At 44.7% G+C, this 17,539-nt stretch overlaps 1 protein-coding gene across 3 annotated transcripts in view; it reads right to left on the reverse strand.

Annotated features, from left to right (window-relative positions):
* The window catches only part of AOAH (acyloxyacyl hydrolase), a 72,544-nt gene that overhangs the window by 16,695 nt on the left and 38,310 nt on the right, over positions 1-17,539 (reverse strand). For all 3 annotated transcript variants that reach the window (XM_057431625.1, XM_057431623.1, XM_057431624.1), the window contains 5 exons: positions 16,945-17,039; positions 10,058-10,149; positions 7,641-7,723; positions 1,869-1,905; positions 919-993 (listed from right to left, as the gene is read on the reverse strand). In XM_057431625.1, the coding sequence (XP_057287608.1) occupies positions 919-993; positions 1,869-1,905; positions 7,641-7,723; positions 10,058-10,149; positions 16,945-17,039 (382 nt within the window). The remainder of the gene's footprint in view (positions 1-918; positions 994-1,868; positions 1,906-7,640; positions 7,724-10,057; positions 10,150-16,944; positions 17,040-17,539) is intronic.

Below are 17,539 nucleotides of genomic sequence, written 5' to 3' on the forward strand. Positions count from 1 at the left end.
CTCAACTGCCTACAGCCAATCAGAACTGATCTTCCTAAGCCGGCCCCCTATTAAAGACTCGGCTCACACCTGGGCCCCTCTTTGTTGCAGACCTTCCCCATCCTGGAGCTGGGAGCCACTCTCTGCTGGAGCTCTGTGATTCTGAGGTACTGCACCCCCATTTCCCTTCCCTTGCCCCCGGTGAATGTGGATGTTCCTCCCTGTCTTTTTTCCTTGTGCTTGTTTTATGCTCTGTGATGCTGCTCACACGTGCAGTACCCTGTGCTGCAGGCCTGGGCTCCTTTGGCCTCTTGTGCTTGGAAGGAAGGACTGTGCTTTCCAAAACTGCTTTTCATGCTCTGGGAAGTAACCCACAGCAGCAGGAGCTGTGACTTGCCTTTAGCAACCTGCAAGGGATAGGTTTTCAAGCTAATCTGAGCAGCACATCACAAAGGGAAACAGCAAAAGCAAGGGGAAACTCCAGGAGGAGGAAGAGGGCAGCAGGGGGAGAAAGGGTTGAAGGAAGATTAAAGTACAGTAAGAGAAGAGCAGAATAAGGGCCAAAAGAGAAGGGGACAGAAGTGTAGATGGAGAAGCAAAGTGCAGAAGGAGGAGGGTAAAAGAGAGGCCAAATGAGGAGAAAGGGGCAGAAGAACTGCAGAAAGAAGGGGAGAAAAGTGCAGAAGGAGGAGAGAAGAAGGGCCAAAGGGGAGAAAGGGGTAGAAGAACTGCAGAAGGAGTAGGACAGAGCAAGGAGAAAGGCCACAAGCAGGAATTCCAGCCCAAACAGAAGAATGCAGCACACAGGAATAGCAAGGAAAGACAAATGCAACCACAGGAAAGTGCCAAGCAGTGGGATGTATCTGTCCAAGCTACCAGCAGCACTCCAAAGCATTCACACTGGTGATACTATGATTCTTAATCATATTTACACCCTACCCATTGCAGACGTCATTCCCAATCGTAGCGTAGATCACGGTGGCTGGATTGTCCAACAGCTGGTTTCTGGCCAAGCTAAAAGATCAATAGGCAGCTGTGTTAATGGGGAAATATGCTCTGTGTCTGTCTGAAGCACAAACCATGCTTCAATGAGATCATCTTTGGAAGCAGCCTGCTTAGATGTGTATAGGTTGGTGGGTTTTGGGGGAGGGGATTGGTGGGTTTTGGGGGGGGGGGGGGGGTTGGGTTTTTTTCCCCACTATATTTTTATACATTAGTAAGCTTTATTATGTACAGATTTTCCTCATTTTTCCCTTCTGTTGCTTATGGACTTGTCTTTTCCACTGTTTCCCCTGCTGGCTTTCTATCTTTGTATTATTCAGAAGACAAATGAAGTAGTTTCATTTTGGGGCAAGGACATAAATCAAAATAGGTGGGAAGCTTTTAATCAGAGATGGGAGAAGAAGACTATGTTTGCCTGACAATTAAGTTTATGTGTAGGATTGGGCTACAGATCAAATCGGGATTTGCTCTGAAGCTCAGTGTTAGGGGACAAGGATTTGTAACTATTTTTTCCATAGGAGAGAACAATAAATCCCTTAGGCTGTATCAGCACCAAGCAAACTAAATTCAACCCAACCACCACACAACCCACCATCTGAAAAGACAGCTTCTTCCTCTTGCTATCCAGTAGCTGACTGTTCCTATCCCTATGGACACAGTAACAGTGGGCTTTCAAATGTCTATATACATTGGTACTAATCAGGAGTAACACACTCTGTTTAAACAAGAAACAGCCCATACTTCAGAGCACAGTAGGCAAAGGAAGCTATGCTTTTCAGGAGGTTTGTGTATAATACGTGCCTTACAGGGTTCTGCTTGTTTCCTTTAAAGACGCCAGCAACCATTCTGCCCCCACAGCCAGCATTTGCATCCCATTAAACACTCACCTCTTTATTAAGTGGAGGAGATTTCCTGAAGAGCCACCTGAATAAGATGAATAGCACAACACTGTTACAGTGACCAACAGAATGAAGTGCAAGCCACAGTGTCTTGGCATAGTTCACAGAATATATCATAGAATATATATATGCATAGACCTTAGAGCTCCTCCAGTCCCACCCCCCTGCCACAGTGTCTCACCACCACCATTTCTAATGTTAGAAGCATTAAAAATGAAACAAAAAGTCATCCCTGTAACTCTTTTGGGTGTAAAGCTATATCCAGAGACCCGAGTGACTCCCACACTTCAGACTGTAGAAAAGCAAACACTTTCAAGCCCTGGGTTGTTTAGATCTGGTTTTAATCCAGACCTGGCAGCGTTTTTCCATCTGTTGAACGTAGTAGTCTCTTGTAAACCAGCCAACCTGACTTGTTAACAGTCTATCTACTTTTAACTTTCCCTATAAATTGGAAAGGGAGCTCTTCCCACTCTTCTGAGAGAATAAGCATCTCACAGCTATACCAGGTTTGCATTGATTCAGTTCCTAAACATAGGCACCAAGTGGCATTTTGGACATCCCGGAGTATCCAAGACACCTGTAGTGGGGCTGGCAGATAGAATACAGGATGCCTGAGTGATTGTGCACTTACTTCTGCAGAGGCACCTGGAGGTGAGAAAGATACCACAAAGCATCTTCAATAGCACTAGGCACCAGCATTGGGGTGTCTGCATTCGTCTCCCCATGAGTGCCAGACTTAGGAAAAATAGGATTAGGCCAGCAGCACCCCTCCTGAGGAGCTCTGCAGTTTGATGGCAATTCACCAAAATGAATGCAAACCTTCCCTCCCCTAGGAAAAGAGCTAGCTACACATAAGCGTCTCTGAGCATCTGTACTCCTTCATTTATATCTTAAATTCCCAATTAGGAAAACTTCATGCATAGAACTTACTAGCAGGTCTTTAAAGGCCATGCATATCCATCCCAACTATCCACAGCACACAGGTCCAACTCCATCACCTGCCACGCCAGTGATAGCAAACAGGGAGACAGAAAAGGCTTTATACTTTGTTCAGGATTAGACTAGGACTGTGATTGCAAGAAGCTCGCCTCACATCAATGTACAGAAGCATCAGCTTCAGAGAAGTAGGCCCTACAGCTTGTGCTTCCTTTTATTTTGCAGTCTTTTCACTGCTCTTTTCTCTCTCCTTCTCCTCTTGTATTACACTCCCTTTATTCTTCATTCAGCTCTTGCCTGGTCTCTCTCTTCTCCTCTTTTCTACATTGCACCTCTGAAGTGTGCTTTGAGAAGCAAATCCTGTCCTCCCCACAGTTCCTGGGTGGGACGCTCGGGGACAGAACATCATTAAATCCCTGCTGGATTGGTATAGGGGAAAGATCTGAGACCAACTACGAAGGCAGCAATAATACACTTTGCATTTTAATAGCGGCGCCTTTGTTACTATCGCTCACGGTGATGCCAACCGCATATATCAAGAAATCCTTTATGGTTTAAATAATCCAGTTCTTCCAAGCTACAATGAATCCAGCTCTCTGTCTGCTGCCTCTCTCCAAGGGCTGCTGCTCCATTCAAAACTCAGCCCTTCTGTCAAGAAGCTCTTTTCAGCAGAATAAGAGCACCACAAACCCGTTAGAAAATATGGCTTGGAACATGACTCCCACCGGCTGACTTTTTGCTTCTGTTTAATAGCCCTTCTTTCAGCTATGTTCAGCAACCCTCTGTTAAGCCACTCAGCTGCAAAGCTCCCCAGGCTGGGGCTGCGGTTCCAGCACAAATAAACTAGGGGGATCTTTAGGAATCAAGAAATGTAGTTACAGAACAAGCGAGAAGCTGTTCTTGGGTGTGCATTACCTCTGCAAGTGAGGGGAGTTACAGGCAGCTCTCTGGGAAGCATTAGCAGTTATAAATCAAGTAAAAACATCAAGAAAATGAACGGGTTTTTTAATAGAAAACTGTTTTCATAGGTAAACTGAGCCATCAATGACGTTCTTGTGATGCAGGATGTGATATGTGATGAAGATATTTGAGAGAGAAAAAGGGATGAGGCAGAGCAGTTACCCTTGACCATTGGATGTCCCGGCAGCCACTCCTGTGTCTCTCCTGCCCCTTTCTCTGTGGTTTTCCAAGTATTTTCAGTGGGTTTTTGGGTCTTGGTTCAGGAGTCGGAGCTGGGTTTGCTTCTGCTTGTAAGAAACCCTGAATCTCATAAACCCCGCTCATGCCTGAGCTGCGCTTGGTTTTCTTGCTCTTAGACCTTGTGTGACTGACATGCACTGGAGGAGTCTGGGTCCAGATAGCACCAAACGTGCTGTGTGGATAAGAATGGCTCATTGCCTTCTTCTGCTCCCTCATTCTCTAAAAGCAATTGGAAATGCAACAGTGCACAGAAAGAAGTGTCTGGTTTTCCCCAGATGAAAAGTCCTCCAGGTGGACTAGAATTCCCAAGGCAGACAAAGAAAAATACTCAAAATTAGGTTTTTCTATCCTGGTTTGAAGCCAATGTGAGATATTTGGTGCTTGATGGCAGAGTGAGCCACAGCATATGTTAGCAAGGCCTAATTTGTCTGATCAAAGGCAAGATCAGACTACAAATGGCAAAGGAATGCACACTACCTGTGTTTTGCAATAGCACACGTTATCCAAGCATCTCATGCAAAACATGGATGACAACTCCCAGACTGATCTGTAATTACTTAGGAATTCTGAGGACATTCTAGTGATCCTTTGTAATACTTTAGCAACTGATTTTACTCTCAGGATGCTCCTAACATTACAAGGGATCTTCAGCAAGTGCTGGAGAACATTTGGAAGAGCGTTCCAACCCCACAATTGAGCATTCATGCCCAGCCCTCACAGTCAAAGGCAGAAAATAGCCCATGGCCTTCAACCCTGTGAGAAGCTGCTGGCAGGAAAGACACCAAAACCATATTTAAAAGAGTCACCCAGTAAAAATTATCCTGAGAAATCTGTTCAGCAAAGCTCTTCAATGGAAAACACTGCTTAAGACTGGGAGCTGCTTGTGCAAGCACAAGCTGAAAGCAGTAATGATGGTATAGAAGAGGTTTGTTATGAATGAATAACCTCTGTCAGTTGTCCCAGGTGGGGCTAGGTCAGGTTGGCGGCCAGCTTTTTGAGGTACTGACACTGAGAGTGACCATTTAAAGCCACCCTTTCAGGGAAACCCTTACACCAAATGAGGCAATAAAAGCCAACCTCTCTCATGAGGTGTTGGCACAATAGGAGAAGCTACCCAGGGAAGATATCCTGGGATTTTCCATCACTTGTAATTCTTCCCTTTTCTTAAATTCCCTTCTCAATTTTCTTTGAAGCCTTTTGCCCTGGCCCAGGCTCACCTCCTTTTACACCCTGCAGGCGGCTGTAGTGTAGGTGGAAGGGGTATGCATGGAGACAAAAAGGAGCCATGCACACAGTAAGTGATATTTTCTTTTAAGTCTATGAAGGAATGGGGAAAAAGGAAGATCAGAAAGTACAACCCTCCTTAATGTAAAGAGAACAGAACAAGGTAATGGGGTATCGGGTACTGAGATGAACAGGATATAAATGAGGAGAACCACTGACTCCTGGTCATCCACTGACCACCTAGTTTGGCCTTTCTATTATTCTTTCCCCAGAAAGCACATCTGGGGGACTGAGATACTGGGAGCCACCAACTCCAGTGCCCTGTGACTTAGTGAGGAGTAAGTCAGATGAGAAAGTCAGAGGTGTCTGAGCTGTGACACCAAACATTGAAAAACACATGTGCAAAACCTGAAGCCTCAGGAGCACCACGTGTGCCACAGGAATCATAGACTCATAGAAAACTTTGGGTTGGAAGGGGCCTTCAAAGGTTATCTAGTCCAACCCCCCTGCAGGGAGCAGGGACCTCTTCAAGTAGATCAGGAAGGAGAAAGGCGTACAAGAGGCATTAGTGCTGGCACCAGAGGTCATTTTTCCACATGAAAATGCCCACCTAAGCCTTGAAATGATCCTTGCATCACACTTCTTGTCTGTGCAACCTCCTCTGCCTGGTAGCAACTCTGTCTGTTGGAGGTGGGAGGCCGGGGCAGACCTTTCCTGACCCTGCATCTCATGAGAAATGCCGAGCATTTAACACGTTTCCGAGCAGCACCAGGGGCTGCAGTGCTCCTCACTTGCAGCCAACACGGCTCATCTTTTGGAGAGGAAGAGCATCCCATAAACCCTAATTATCTCCCCGAGAAGAATAAATTTTCTGAGGTTCTGCAGCCAGTTTTCTGAAGCATGAAAATTAATTAAATGCAATAGAAACACAATGTGACAATCACAGAATAATCAAGTGTCTTTTAAACCTGATGTTGGGGACATCATCTAATCCAAGACACAAAAGCTAACATCATAAACCTTAATTTCCAAGGGAGATTAATGTCATCCTTTCAGACAACCCTTTTGAGAAATTTAATCTGTATCTGTCTTGAAACAACTCAGGGTTTCTTTTTTGCTCCCACTCCTGCATTCTGAAGGCTATTCTAGGTCTTCACTCCTTGATAGTAACATTTCTTATTAAATTTCCCTTCCAGACAGAGGTAGGATTAATGAAAACCCATGTTCTTGTACCAGCGCTGTCCTTCAGCTTTAATCATTCTTCCCATTCTGGTGTTTATGCCTTGAAAAGATTCAAAGCTGAAATCCCTTTTAGTTTTTGCCTTGCCAAGGTGTCTTAACATCCCCTTGGAAGTCTCCATTGCCTTAATCTTCCCCAAAGCCCTTCTTTGTGTCCTCACCAAAATCATTCCTCCCTAGGCAAATTCTGAGGTCTTATCTGTGGCCAATGTGAGGAAGGACTGTCTCCTTGTCTCTAGAGAAATTATGTGTGTGATGCACCTTGCAACCTCCGTAGTATCTTCACAGCTCTATCCTGCACTCCAGGGCCTCTCCCCTCCACCACCTGAAGAGCCACTAAGTTTACAGCCAAGAGTCTCGTCATTAGCTCTGCCATGCATGTCCTGCACAGTTGTACTTGCCTCAATTGCTGTCACTGCTGTTCCCAAGCTCATCCGAATTATTCCTGTGTAAGGATGTGGCCCACTTTGGGCTGGTTCATATTTTGCATCACTCACAGATGCCATCAGGCATGCACGTTTGTCTTTGCTCCAAGGTCACCACTCCAAATGTTAATCATTGTTAGCCTCAGGAGAGATGTGTGAGGGATGCAGCTCCTCTCCCAAACCCATTACTTTTCCCTCCTTAGCTGTCCTCTCCCTGTCTCTTATTTCTTGCATTAATCTTCCTCTTTTGTCCCAGTTCTAATTTAGCTTTGTGTCCTCCTTTATAATCTGTTCTAAGAGCCCATCAAGATGCCTGCAACATTGACCACCAGTTTTGCAAGAGGACTTCTGTTTGCTGGCCTCCAGCTCCAAAGGATGTCACAGGACATCACGGACACCCTTGCTATGAGACATGCTGCACCTCTGCTATTGATATCCCTCTAAATCCGCCCTTATGGCCAAAAAAACCCATAGAGTTACAGTGGGGTACACTGGTTTTTAGTCCAGTGGAATTTCTCACTTGGTGCATGGATAGAAGTGATCAAGCCGCACACCTCCCTACTCAGAGCCAGGAGCAAAGATGCTGAGTTAAATAAGCGCTGTTCTCTATTTTCCCATCAGAAAGCTATGCCGTTAGGAAGGAGTTTCTCTTTGATTCTGAAAGAAAGATGTTCATTAACACATCAGCAAGCATCAGACATGGAAGATTTTCTGTAAAAGAGTGAAAAAACCATACCATTTTTGGAGATGTTCTGTAGGTCTCTGTGATTACAGCGGTTCCTGTTCCGTAAGCGTAGATACAGAGAGTCTGTCCAGCCTCTGAAAGGAAGCAAGGAAGTGCAAGCTGTTAAACTCACCTGATACTTGTTAAAATACCCCCGAGGTTAAAAACGAAGCATGTTCTCATCTCTGAACAGCTCTGTGCCCCAGTTATGTATATACTTCTGTTTCACCATCTCTCTCTTTTGGGGTCATAAATCTTTTAGATCTTGAACAGGGTGGCCTAAAATGGAAGCCGAGACATCCTCTCCAAAGCTGTAAATTGATGGGGAGCTTCTTTGAAAATGTTCCATCCAGGCTGCTTTTATCCTGGTCTTTCAAATGAGGATTTAAAAAACCCTTTTGTCATACATCATTTATCAAAACAATTCTGTTGATTGCTCACTAATTGACTTTTCTGTTGCTTGTTATGGAACAGTAAATAAAAGAGAAGAAATATTGGCAGGGCATTCACTTCCCAAAGCCATAAGTCTTGGATGGATTGATCTGAAAACAGGTTATGCTTGATTGTGATTACTTCTCTCCTTTTCTTTGCACTGTTGAGAAGATGAAAATGCAAATGCGAAGGATAACAGCACAAAAGGAAGCTGAGGAGAAGCTGGTTATTTATATCTGGGCTGCTGCCTTTCTGTTTGAACTTAGACACCAAAGGAATCAAATGGCTTAAGAACAGCAAACTTGGATGAATGCAGAGAAGCAGGAGACAACAGTAAGTTCTGAAGCCAGCAGTAAAAAGTAACTATTTACATAGAAATGCATGATAACATCAACCAGTCTCCATGTAATGGGCTACACAAGAAACACCCAAGCTCTTTGGGTTCTCAGCACAGCAGGCAGGCAAATGAGGAGAAGCAAACAGACCTTCTCAGTTGGAGGATATTAGTTAAAAAGCAGTGTCCCTCTTCATGCATCACGGGCATGGACCACATCAGTTTGTGTCCCTATTTCTGCAGGCTCCCACTGCACATTGCCAACCGGTCTCCACCACACTCAGTCGCTGTGAGGTGGGATTGTGAGCTACTTGTCTTAAAAATGCCTCACTGTCCCAAACAGTCCTCCTTTTTCTTCTTCCAAATGCGGAAGAGATTAAGAAAGAGACTAACACTGACCCAAGGCCTATCGCTGACAGCTTCAGGGTCAATACTAAGCTCTGATCACTTGTGAATCACTTCAGATTCTTTGGAGCCCAGTTACATACTGTGTATTGAGTAGCTGGATGTTGACATTGTGGTAGGCTTTTAACAGTTGTTTTTGCTGCTGACTCTGAAAGGGGAGGCTGCACAGCTCTTCTCTATTGGCTTGCCAAGTAGTATACCACCTTAAAGCACACACTGTGAATGCAGCTGAGGCTGGGAACCTGGTTTTTGCACAGGGAGAAAAGAAAGCAAGCAGCAAGTACAAGTGTGTGGTGCAACAGATCTGGTTCCTCGAAAAGAATATACTTGCCAACTTTTTAATCTGTTGGTAGGGAGCCTCTTTAGGCCTGACTCATGCTTGCTTTGGCATTTCACTGTGTTGGTGACCCATCGCAGACATCGCAAATAACAATCATCTGCAACTCCACGGCAGAGCAGGCGCTGTTGGTGATGATAGCCACCAGCTCTGGCAGGAGCCAAAAGCCTCTTAATGCTGGCCAGAAAGCTGATTAACAGAATCACAAGTATTTCTTTTGAACTCCACAATTAATCCTGCAGGCGTTTCAAAGCATCTGCTTTGCATTTGGACTCCATCCTCACTGCTTTCTGGCAGAGGCTTCTGTCTTCCCATCTAGTCCTGCTCCTTTCCCCATCCTCATGAGCCAATGTACCACAGCAAATAGGCCACAGGCACTTCCAACTCTTCTTTTGCTATTTCCCTCTAAGGAGGGGGGGGGAAACAACAACAAAGTGGAAGAAAGATTGCCCCCAAAAAGGGAATACTGTGAAATAACGCTGGGGTTGGTTGTTCCACTGTTCCAGCAGCAAAAAGAAACAGGAGGAAGAGGAAACCAGGGGGGTGGAGGGAAAAACAAGGAAAGCGAAATGCTGATTTTTGTTGTTTTCTGCAATGCCCCCTTCTGCCTGCCCTCGAGTTCTGAAAACAGGGACCTTAGGTTTTATTCCTTCGGTTTTTTAGCTCCTTCTAAGCTACAATTTGAGCAGCTCTAAAACCTACCCTGAAATTCAGGAAGGCCAGGCCAGAGCACTGTGCATTGTCTATATATTCAACAGGTTCTTCCAAAGCCCTACATCCAGTGTTGATTTGAGAGTGAGCACAAGCAGAGCTGATGTGCATTTTTACTTTGCTTTTCAAGCACTCTTCTTTCTTTTCCTTGCTGTGCTTTAAGGGGCCTTAAGACTTGCTATGACTTGGCCATGCTGCCTGTTGGCTTACCCGATGGTGGAGTTCAGAAATCCAGTGATCTCTGAGAACTGGGGCCAGTCAAGCTCGTTGGTGAAAGCCACTGGGAGATTGGCAAACGATTTCTGAAAGAGAAATTCTTAAATCAATGCGGTTTCACCCTCAAAAAATCTTTCCAGCAAACTCAAGCACTTGGCTGCAGCATCACTGGACAGCAGCAGTGGTAACTACAGCTGTGGCAGTCGTTACTTATCATAGAATGGTTTGTGTTGGAAGGGACCTTAAAGCTCATCCAGTTCCAAACCTCTGCCACTGCTCCAACACCTTCTACTAGACCAGGCTGCTCCAAGCCCCATCCACACTGCCAGGGATGGGGCAGCCACAGCATCTCTGGGCACCCCGTGCCAGCGCCTCGGCACCCTCATGTGCATATACTTAAAAAGCTGACTCTTGTAAGACAGGCAAATCAGCAGAGAGAGGACGGAAAAGCAGGAGAGAGATCTGAATTGTATCTCCTGGCACCCTTTCGTTTTGGAGAGCCCAATACACCTCCTGACATGGAGCACGTACTGCACTGCAGACCCCCACAGCTGCCTGCTGCAGCGTCCTCCCTGTCCAAAGGTAGGTTCCTTGAGCACAGGAAGAGATGACAGTGTGAGGTTCCAAGGTATATGGCAAAGAGATGATAACATACTGCTCCATCCCTGGCAGTGTTCAAGGCCAGGTTGGACGAGGCCTTGGGTGATATGATTTAGTGTAGGGTGTCCCTGCCCACGGCAGGGGGTTGGAACTGGATGATCTTAAGGTCCTTTCCAACCCTAACAATTCTATGATTCTATGAGAACATAAAATTTACTCCAGGCTCCTTTGCCCTCTCCATCAGAATGAACCCCTTAAAAACCCTTAAAAACCTCTGCCCTATCTTCACTGCAGATTTCGGGCACTGAAGCAACAGTCAGAAAGGCCTCTGAGCACAGCAGGGAGCAAGACCCATGGTCTGCCTCAGCCTTCCCACACAAATAGATACAACCTTCACCCTTCTCTGCTTTTGCTGGTATTAGTCCCTGTTTTTAAGTGCCTGGCTCTGGCAAAGCTTCCCTGCAGATGTAAGCTGTGCTGCACATTCAAAGCACAGGGCCCTGCTCATTTCCACTTTGATCTCTGAATGTGTCCAAAATCATGAAAGGTGAGAGAAACGGCCTCAGGAATGGCACCATCGCAGAGAGATGAGGACATGGACGTAATTTTCAGCTTCTCCTGGTCCGGGGTACACTTGCAAAGACAAAAGCATAAATCCAGCATGCTCATACTGAGAAACTGCTGATGAAAAAGGTAATAACCCAAAGAAGGTCAAAACATGAAATCAGAGAACCTACAGGCTGGTTTAAGCCATGGAATTCATTAGCTTCATTTCCTGTTGAAGCAATTGTGGGGTTTCCTTAAACCATCGCTGCAGGTTGGGTAATTGTTTTTCCAGGAGGGTCAGAGGTTGCTCAGGAGCCAAAGAAGAGCTAAATTCTGTGGTTGCCACCAAGTCCTCATTCCCAAAATCATCATTTAGAGGAATGGGAGCTATGCTTGAGCACATGCCTATGGGGGTTGACAGTAAGAGGACAGGGTGAGATGCATGGAAAGGGGAGGAGAGGTGAGAAAAGGGGGGTTGTGAGGGGGAAGAAATCCTGAAGCCAAGCTCTGAGCAGCCTAATGCACAGCAGATGCCAGTTTAAAGCATGTAACAGCATATTTGACCTACTTACAGTAGATCTGCATTAGTTACCAAGGTGAAAATGGGTCTGGCTTAATTATCTTTCTGTTGCTTTCCTCTCTCTCTTGTCCTTGCATGTATCTCTACATACATACATACATAACATATATATATACATACATAAAGTAATCATTTTGTAAAGACTGGAGGGAACTTCCAAATCTGCCATCATGTGTGATAGTTTTGTGTGCAAAACAAGCACTTAACCCAAGGGCACAGCTCACAGCTATGAGTGGAAGTGGAGGGGGACAAGATTTCTTGGCCATTTGCAATGTTCGTCTCTTCTTAGCTTTAAAGGTGACAGGAATATTGACAGGGTCACTTAGTATAAAGCTATAGATATGATCTTTCACAAGTCACAACACAGAAGAGTATAAAAAGAACCCAATAATGAAATATTTTTAAAACAAGTTCTTCCAAGACCAACTTCCTTGTATTTTCTACTCCAAACCAATATTTTCATTGGACAAGTCCCAGTCATTTTTTTTACATTTTCTTCTTTTTTTCCTGCAAACCTAGCTTAAATATGAATTCAGTTTAAGCCAGAACCTGATTAAGTTGCAAATTGGTTTGGAAAGGAACATTTAAGAGCAGAATTATAGTTGCATTTGAACACTGTATATATGTTCAGCATTGACACTGTTCCAGCAACGTACTTAAAGCCGACTTTGGAAGGTATTTCAGGACCGAAGGGTGAGGATGAGTAGTTAGTGGAACTTTGAGGAGGATGCTAGAGCTTGAACTCTGCAGTGATGTAGTTTGGAAAGCATGGTCTAACAGACTGCATTTTGCTTAGCCTTACATACAAATATGTCCCACTCTAAAGGTAGATCTGTACTGACTTTTAGCTTAAGACTCTCGTACAGCCTTGTTTAAATACCATTCTCTAGACTATTCTGGCTGAGAAACCATGCTTCAGCCTACGTGCCAGATTTTAGCAGAGAATGATTAGAAACTTACTCCAGCCTAGCTTCAAATGCCATATTTTAGCCTCAGTTGCTCTAGATGGGTCTCCCTTTGAAGGAACATCCTCACCTCCTGGATGTGTCCTACCTTGAAGTACGGGGCAGCCAAAGCCATGGCTGATGCTAAATGCATGCATGCCAAGCTGGGCTTATATGGAAGAAGGTTCAGGGTTCCTATGGCAAGAGATCTTCAAAATCAGAACACAAAAGGGCATTGGGAACCTGATGCTCCTATGAGAAATGCCAGTCCCAGCAGTCCTGAAAGTGCAGAAGTATCCCTTAATTTGAAGGGGAATTGGGTATTGGTTTTTATACTGACTTGAATGCTGTTCCAGTTCTTGTGGTAGCGTTAAGTACCGCAGACAACTTTCTTATTCTAAGCATATGAATAAGCAAGCCTTAGAGCTCTTGAGGAAAGCACAGCCTATCTTTCTAAAAAGCATTATTCCCTTATTCTCCCCAAAACGCAGGATCTTACTCATCACAGTATTAGCTGCGAGGGACTTGCCTGTGATTCACTGGATTTAGAGGGAAGCTAGGGGATGGTTTTAATGAGATTTCCACAGATCAAACTCCTGACTTTTACAGTGGGGCAAAACCCCCAAAGGATTACACTATTTTGCACCACCTGGGATAAGTGTTCTGGACATCCTGAACCCACATTTACAGTAAAGCTGCATTCTTTTGCTAGGAAATATGTAGTATGAACCAGGTACTTTAATGAAACCTGAGAACACCTTGAGTTTGTGGGCAAATAGGTATTTACTGCATTACAGATAGACATGGCTTTATTTTTCTCTTTATTCAGCATGAAATAGAGAGCCAAGGTTTTTAAAACGCATCTTCCTAGAGAGGGTATCATTTCCACACATACAATGCTTTTATCTCAAGATAAATGTCTCTAAAATGAGATTTAAAAGCAAACTTCTATCCCAGACAAAATGCTACGTTTAGTAGCTATTTGGAAGTCAGTGGTAAGCAGATGGACAGAGCAGCAGGAGCACAATATCCATCACCAGACACACCGGTGTTTTCAACACTACCATTCCAAAACCACCATCCACCTCAAAAGAACACCCTAACCTGTATTTCTTCTGCTTTGCTAAACCTCATAAAGTGCATGTCTACTGCATTTTTAATGTTGGAATTTTCAGGTCAGAGGAATGAATGTTCAGCTCAGTTCTTGCTGAGCCTTTTAAAAGAGGGAAAGCCTGGCAAACCCAAAACCTAGTGATAAGCAAAGAGCCAAAATAAAGTTGGCTTACTCCGTTCTTAGAGCTGTAAAATTGTTTCCCTGTAATTATACTCTGGGTGTTTGGGGATTTACTGGGGTGATGGCAAGTTAATGATGGAGCCACGTGCTCTGCAGGAACATGCAAGTCCCCCCCCTTCCAACACTGCCTATGTGATGTGAATGCAGGAACATGATTCAGGCCTTTGCATTTGGTCACTTAGGTGCAAGAGAACAGGAAGATCAGGAAGGCTCTAGGGGACTTCATATGGGACAAGTAAATGATGCAACTCGATGCATTTCTTGACATAGGACATGCAACAAAAGCATATCCATTTGCACCGGATTACGCAGGGGGTTATGACTGTGAGAGGCCAATGCCAAGACAGTAGTAAGTTCCCAATTAGACTGGGAAATTAACATGTATAGGACAAATACAAATAATTTATATATATGAAATACAGAAATTATATAGGTAAAAAATAGACAAAAATGAAGTAATGAAATAATACACTCACTAAATGTGAATTGACAGGCACACAACTATTTTCTTATACACATGATAAAAGTCCTAAGGGCGGGGAGAGAAGTCCTATTTGGAATTCCACGTTGAGGGCTGAGATTCAATTGAAATGGAAATTAAAGCTTTGAACTGACGCTAGCATTGACTGTAGAGAAAACCATTTGATAAACTAATTTTTCTATGTGTCTTATCAAAGAAATTTTGGCACATTCAAAGCAAAGTGTCTTGAGTTGGACAGCATGGGGGAACAGCGGATACACAGGGATAATAATGCCTTTTCCTCCCCTTTCAGAGCCCTAACTTCAAATTCCTGCTGTGGTCCCAGATTAAGGATGTTTTCTATGAGATCAGGACATAGTCTCTGCACTCTCTCTGGTCACAAAACCATCCTTGGATGTGCTTCACAAGCCCAAGGCAGCTGAATTGCTGCTATTGCCATTCTATGCACAGAAAGCAAGACAGAGGACCAGCGAGAGGCAGAGGCAGTGACAAAGTCTGAATTAGCTCAGAATTTTTTTTGCTAGCTCTTTTGTGCTCAGGCAATTACTTTCTTAATTAAGGTGAGATGCAAATTAAGTAATTTCTTACTGTTGCTAGACTTTGAGCACAGATAATGAGGTTTTATATGACTGAACTCGCTGTGTCTCTGCATTAATATTTAACTGTTGTATTTTCGCCAGGTTGGTAGGAAAGATCACAAATAGTCCTAGAAAAGAGCCAGAGAGGGAACACATCTCTCTTTGCCCTCCTTGCCCCACTGCAGAGCACTGGCTGTAATGTGGGGTCACCCTTTCTGCAAAGGAAAGCAGCCCGCTTCCTTTCCAACCAGTCCTTGATCTTCTTCACATGCTGGTCAGACTGAACTGAGCACTGAAAACATGTATTTGTTGGGTCTCAGAGAGCACCCATTTCCTTCCTGTTAAAGTTGCTCTACACCCATCAGACAGAAATGAGGTGGCATCAAAACTCACTTGATAACCTGCACTCCTGATCCTGACCTTGAAGCTTCTGCTTCTGTATACCATTACCAGTCCTCAATCCATCCAGCTAGCAGACCAGCAAGCTTCAAGCAAGAGAAATGCTATTTAAACCTTCATTAGAGACATAATAAAATGCTGACATAGTCTAAGTCTATTCTTGCCTCCATGGCTCTGCTACCGGCATTACTGCCAGGATCATCATCACCATCGGCCTTATTAGCATCTTTATTAGACAAGATAATCTCAATTATCATTAGTGCTAATTTATTATGCTTACCATCAGCTCTGCCATCAGTGTCAGTCGTCTAATTGTGCTCATAAACGTTTAACAAAGGAAAACAACTTCTAATCTGCAACATTTACATCAGCTCAGCTCTGGGAGCCAAAGTGGGAAAATGCATGGAACTCTCAGACCTCCGTCAGCTCTGTGACTACTGACACTATGGAATAGGTGTTGTTCTCCAGAAAACATCCATGTCCTCCTCCTATAGAGGCCAGTGGGCAAGCAGGAGGTTTTCACCAGGGATGGTGGGTAGTGACGATCTATCTGCTCACCCCCATGGAACAGAGAGAAGGACAAACGCAATTCCTGGCTAGGGACTGGCACTGTTTAGGAGCAGGATAGGAAACAACAGTGCAGGGCAGGAGCATACCTGCGTGTTTTCTGTCTCCACCCAGCTGCAGTTTGCTGGAATCATCTTTTCCCCTCAATTGTGTCATTCCACACCAGTGAACTGCAGCAGCTGAGGCTCAACCTAATTCACAGTCAGGTGCATTTTGTGGCTTGAAAATGGGAAACGCTGGGATACTGCCCAGAGGTAGACATCAGTGTGGCAGTTATATTTCAGCCACTACGGAAACCCTTTCCTACAGGACAAGTCCATTGGATGACCCTCAAACACCTGCAGATGTATTTGTTCAATGAGCCTCAGAACACTGGAGTTACCAGAACTGTTTCATGTATACCACAGATGAGGGAAAGCAATCCAGGATTTATCATTTCAAAGCCAGATGCCTAAAACAGAAGATCCCAGACTGTCAGCAGGGTCACTTCTACACCACTTGCACAGCAAGGAGCCATACCAACGAGCCTACTAATGGCAGGCCTGATCCCACAGGCAGCACGGGTCTCCTTGAGCCCTGTGTGGGAAGCCAGATGCCCTGGTTTGTGTCCCTGGCACAGCACAAGGCCACTGAAGCCAAACTCTTCCCTGACCCAATTGCACAGATGTCGGATGAGAGGGGCAGCACAGCCTTTTGATTTTCAGAAGAGCATCCGTGGGAGGGGAATGACAAACGTGAGGCCATAACTGTAAAACCCAGTGCAGTAACTGGAAATGTATAAGTTATAAATTAATAATTTATACATGATAAATAAATTTAGATTTATAAACCGATTTTGCACTTGTTTCCCTTTGGCATGGTGGTTTATGGCAACCCGAACGCGATTCCTCACCACTGACATCTGTGAGACGGTCATCCACTCGGGAGGGATGTGGAAGTGAGCGCCAGCTGAGTCTCCCAACAGCACGACCCCTTGTGAATCCGCACCTAGAGAATGTATTCTGTTAGCTGCATGAGCAGAAAGAGCAAACCAGAACAGCACGGACAGCAATGCTTGAAGAGTAACTGCAGCGTTGGCTGGTGGAGTCATGAGGACACCGGCTACATCACTCTCAATGGGGCTGAACTGTTCAGACCCTGCAATGGGATTTTTGCTGTGCACTAAAAACCGGTTAACAGACACGTGCCAACAACCCCAGGGACACAACTAGGCATGAAAACCAGGGAGAGGTCCTGCTAATCACTAAATGCAGGGATGTTGTAATGCAGGGATGGATGTGTTACTTCATCAGAGGCTCTGCTCTGCAGCCAACGTTTAGTTTTGCTACCCACAGAATATGCTTCATAGAGGACTTAAACACTGAGGAAAATCAGATTACTCAGGGACTTTCTCAAAGCTCTTTATACAGAGCCGGGTGCTGGATTGGTGGATGCGCTACTCACTCATACGAGTGTTTCTGCTAGAACAGTCTGGCTGGTTTCTAATT

The sequence above is a fragment of the Pezoporus wallicus genome, unplaced genomic scaffold, assembly GCF_028554395.1.
Source record: "Pezoporus wallicus isolate ANWC-B61680 ecotype Strahan unplaced genomic scaffold, APGP_CSIRO_Pwel_v1 scaffold_11491, whole genome shotgun sequence".
In the NCBI taxonomy this organism is placed as follows: domain Eukaryota; kingdom Metazoa; phylum Chordata; class Aves; order Psittaciformes; family Psittacidae; genus Pezoporus; species Pezoporus wallicus.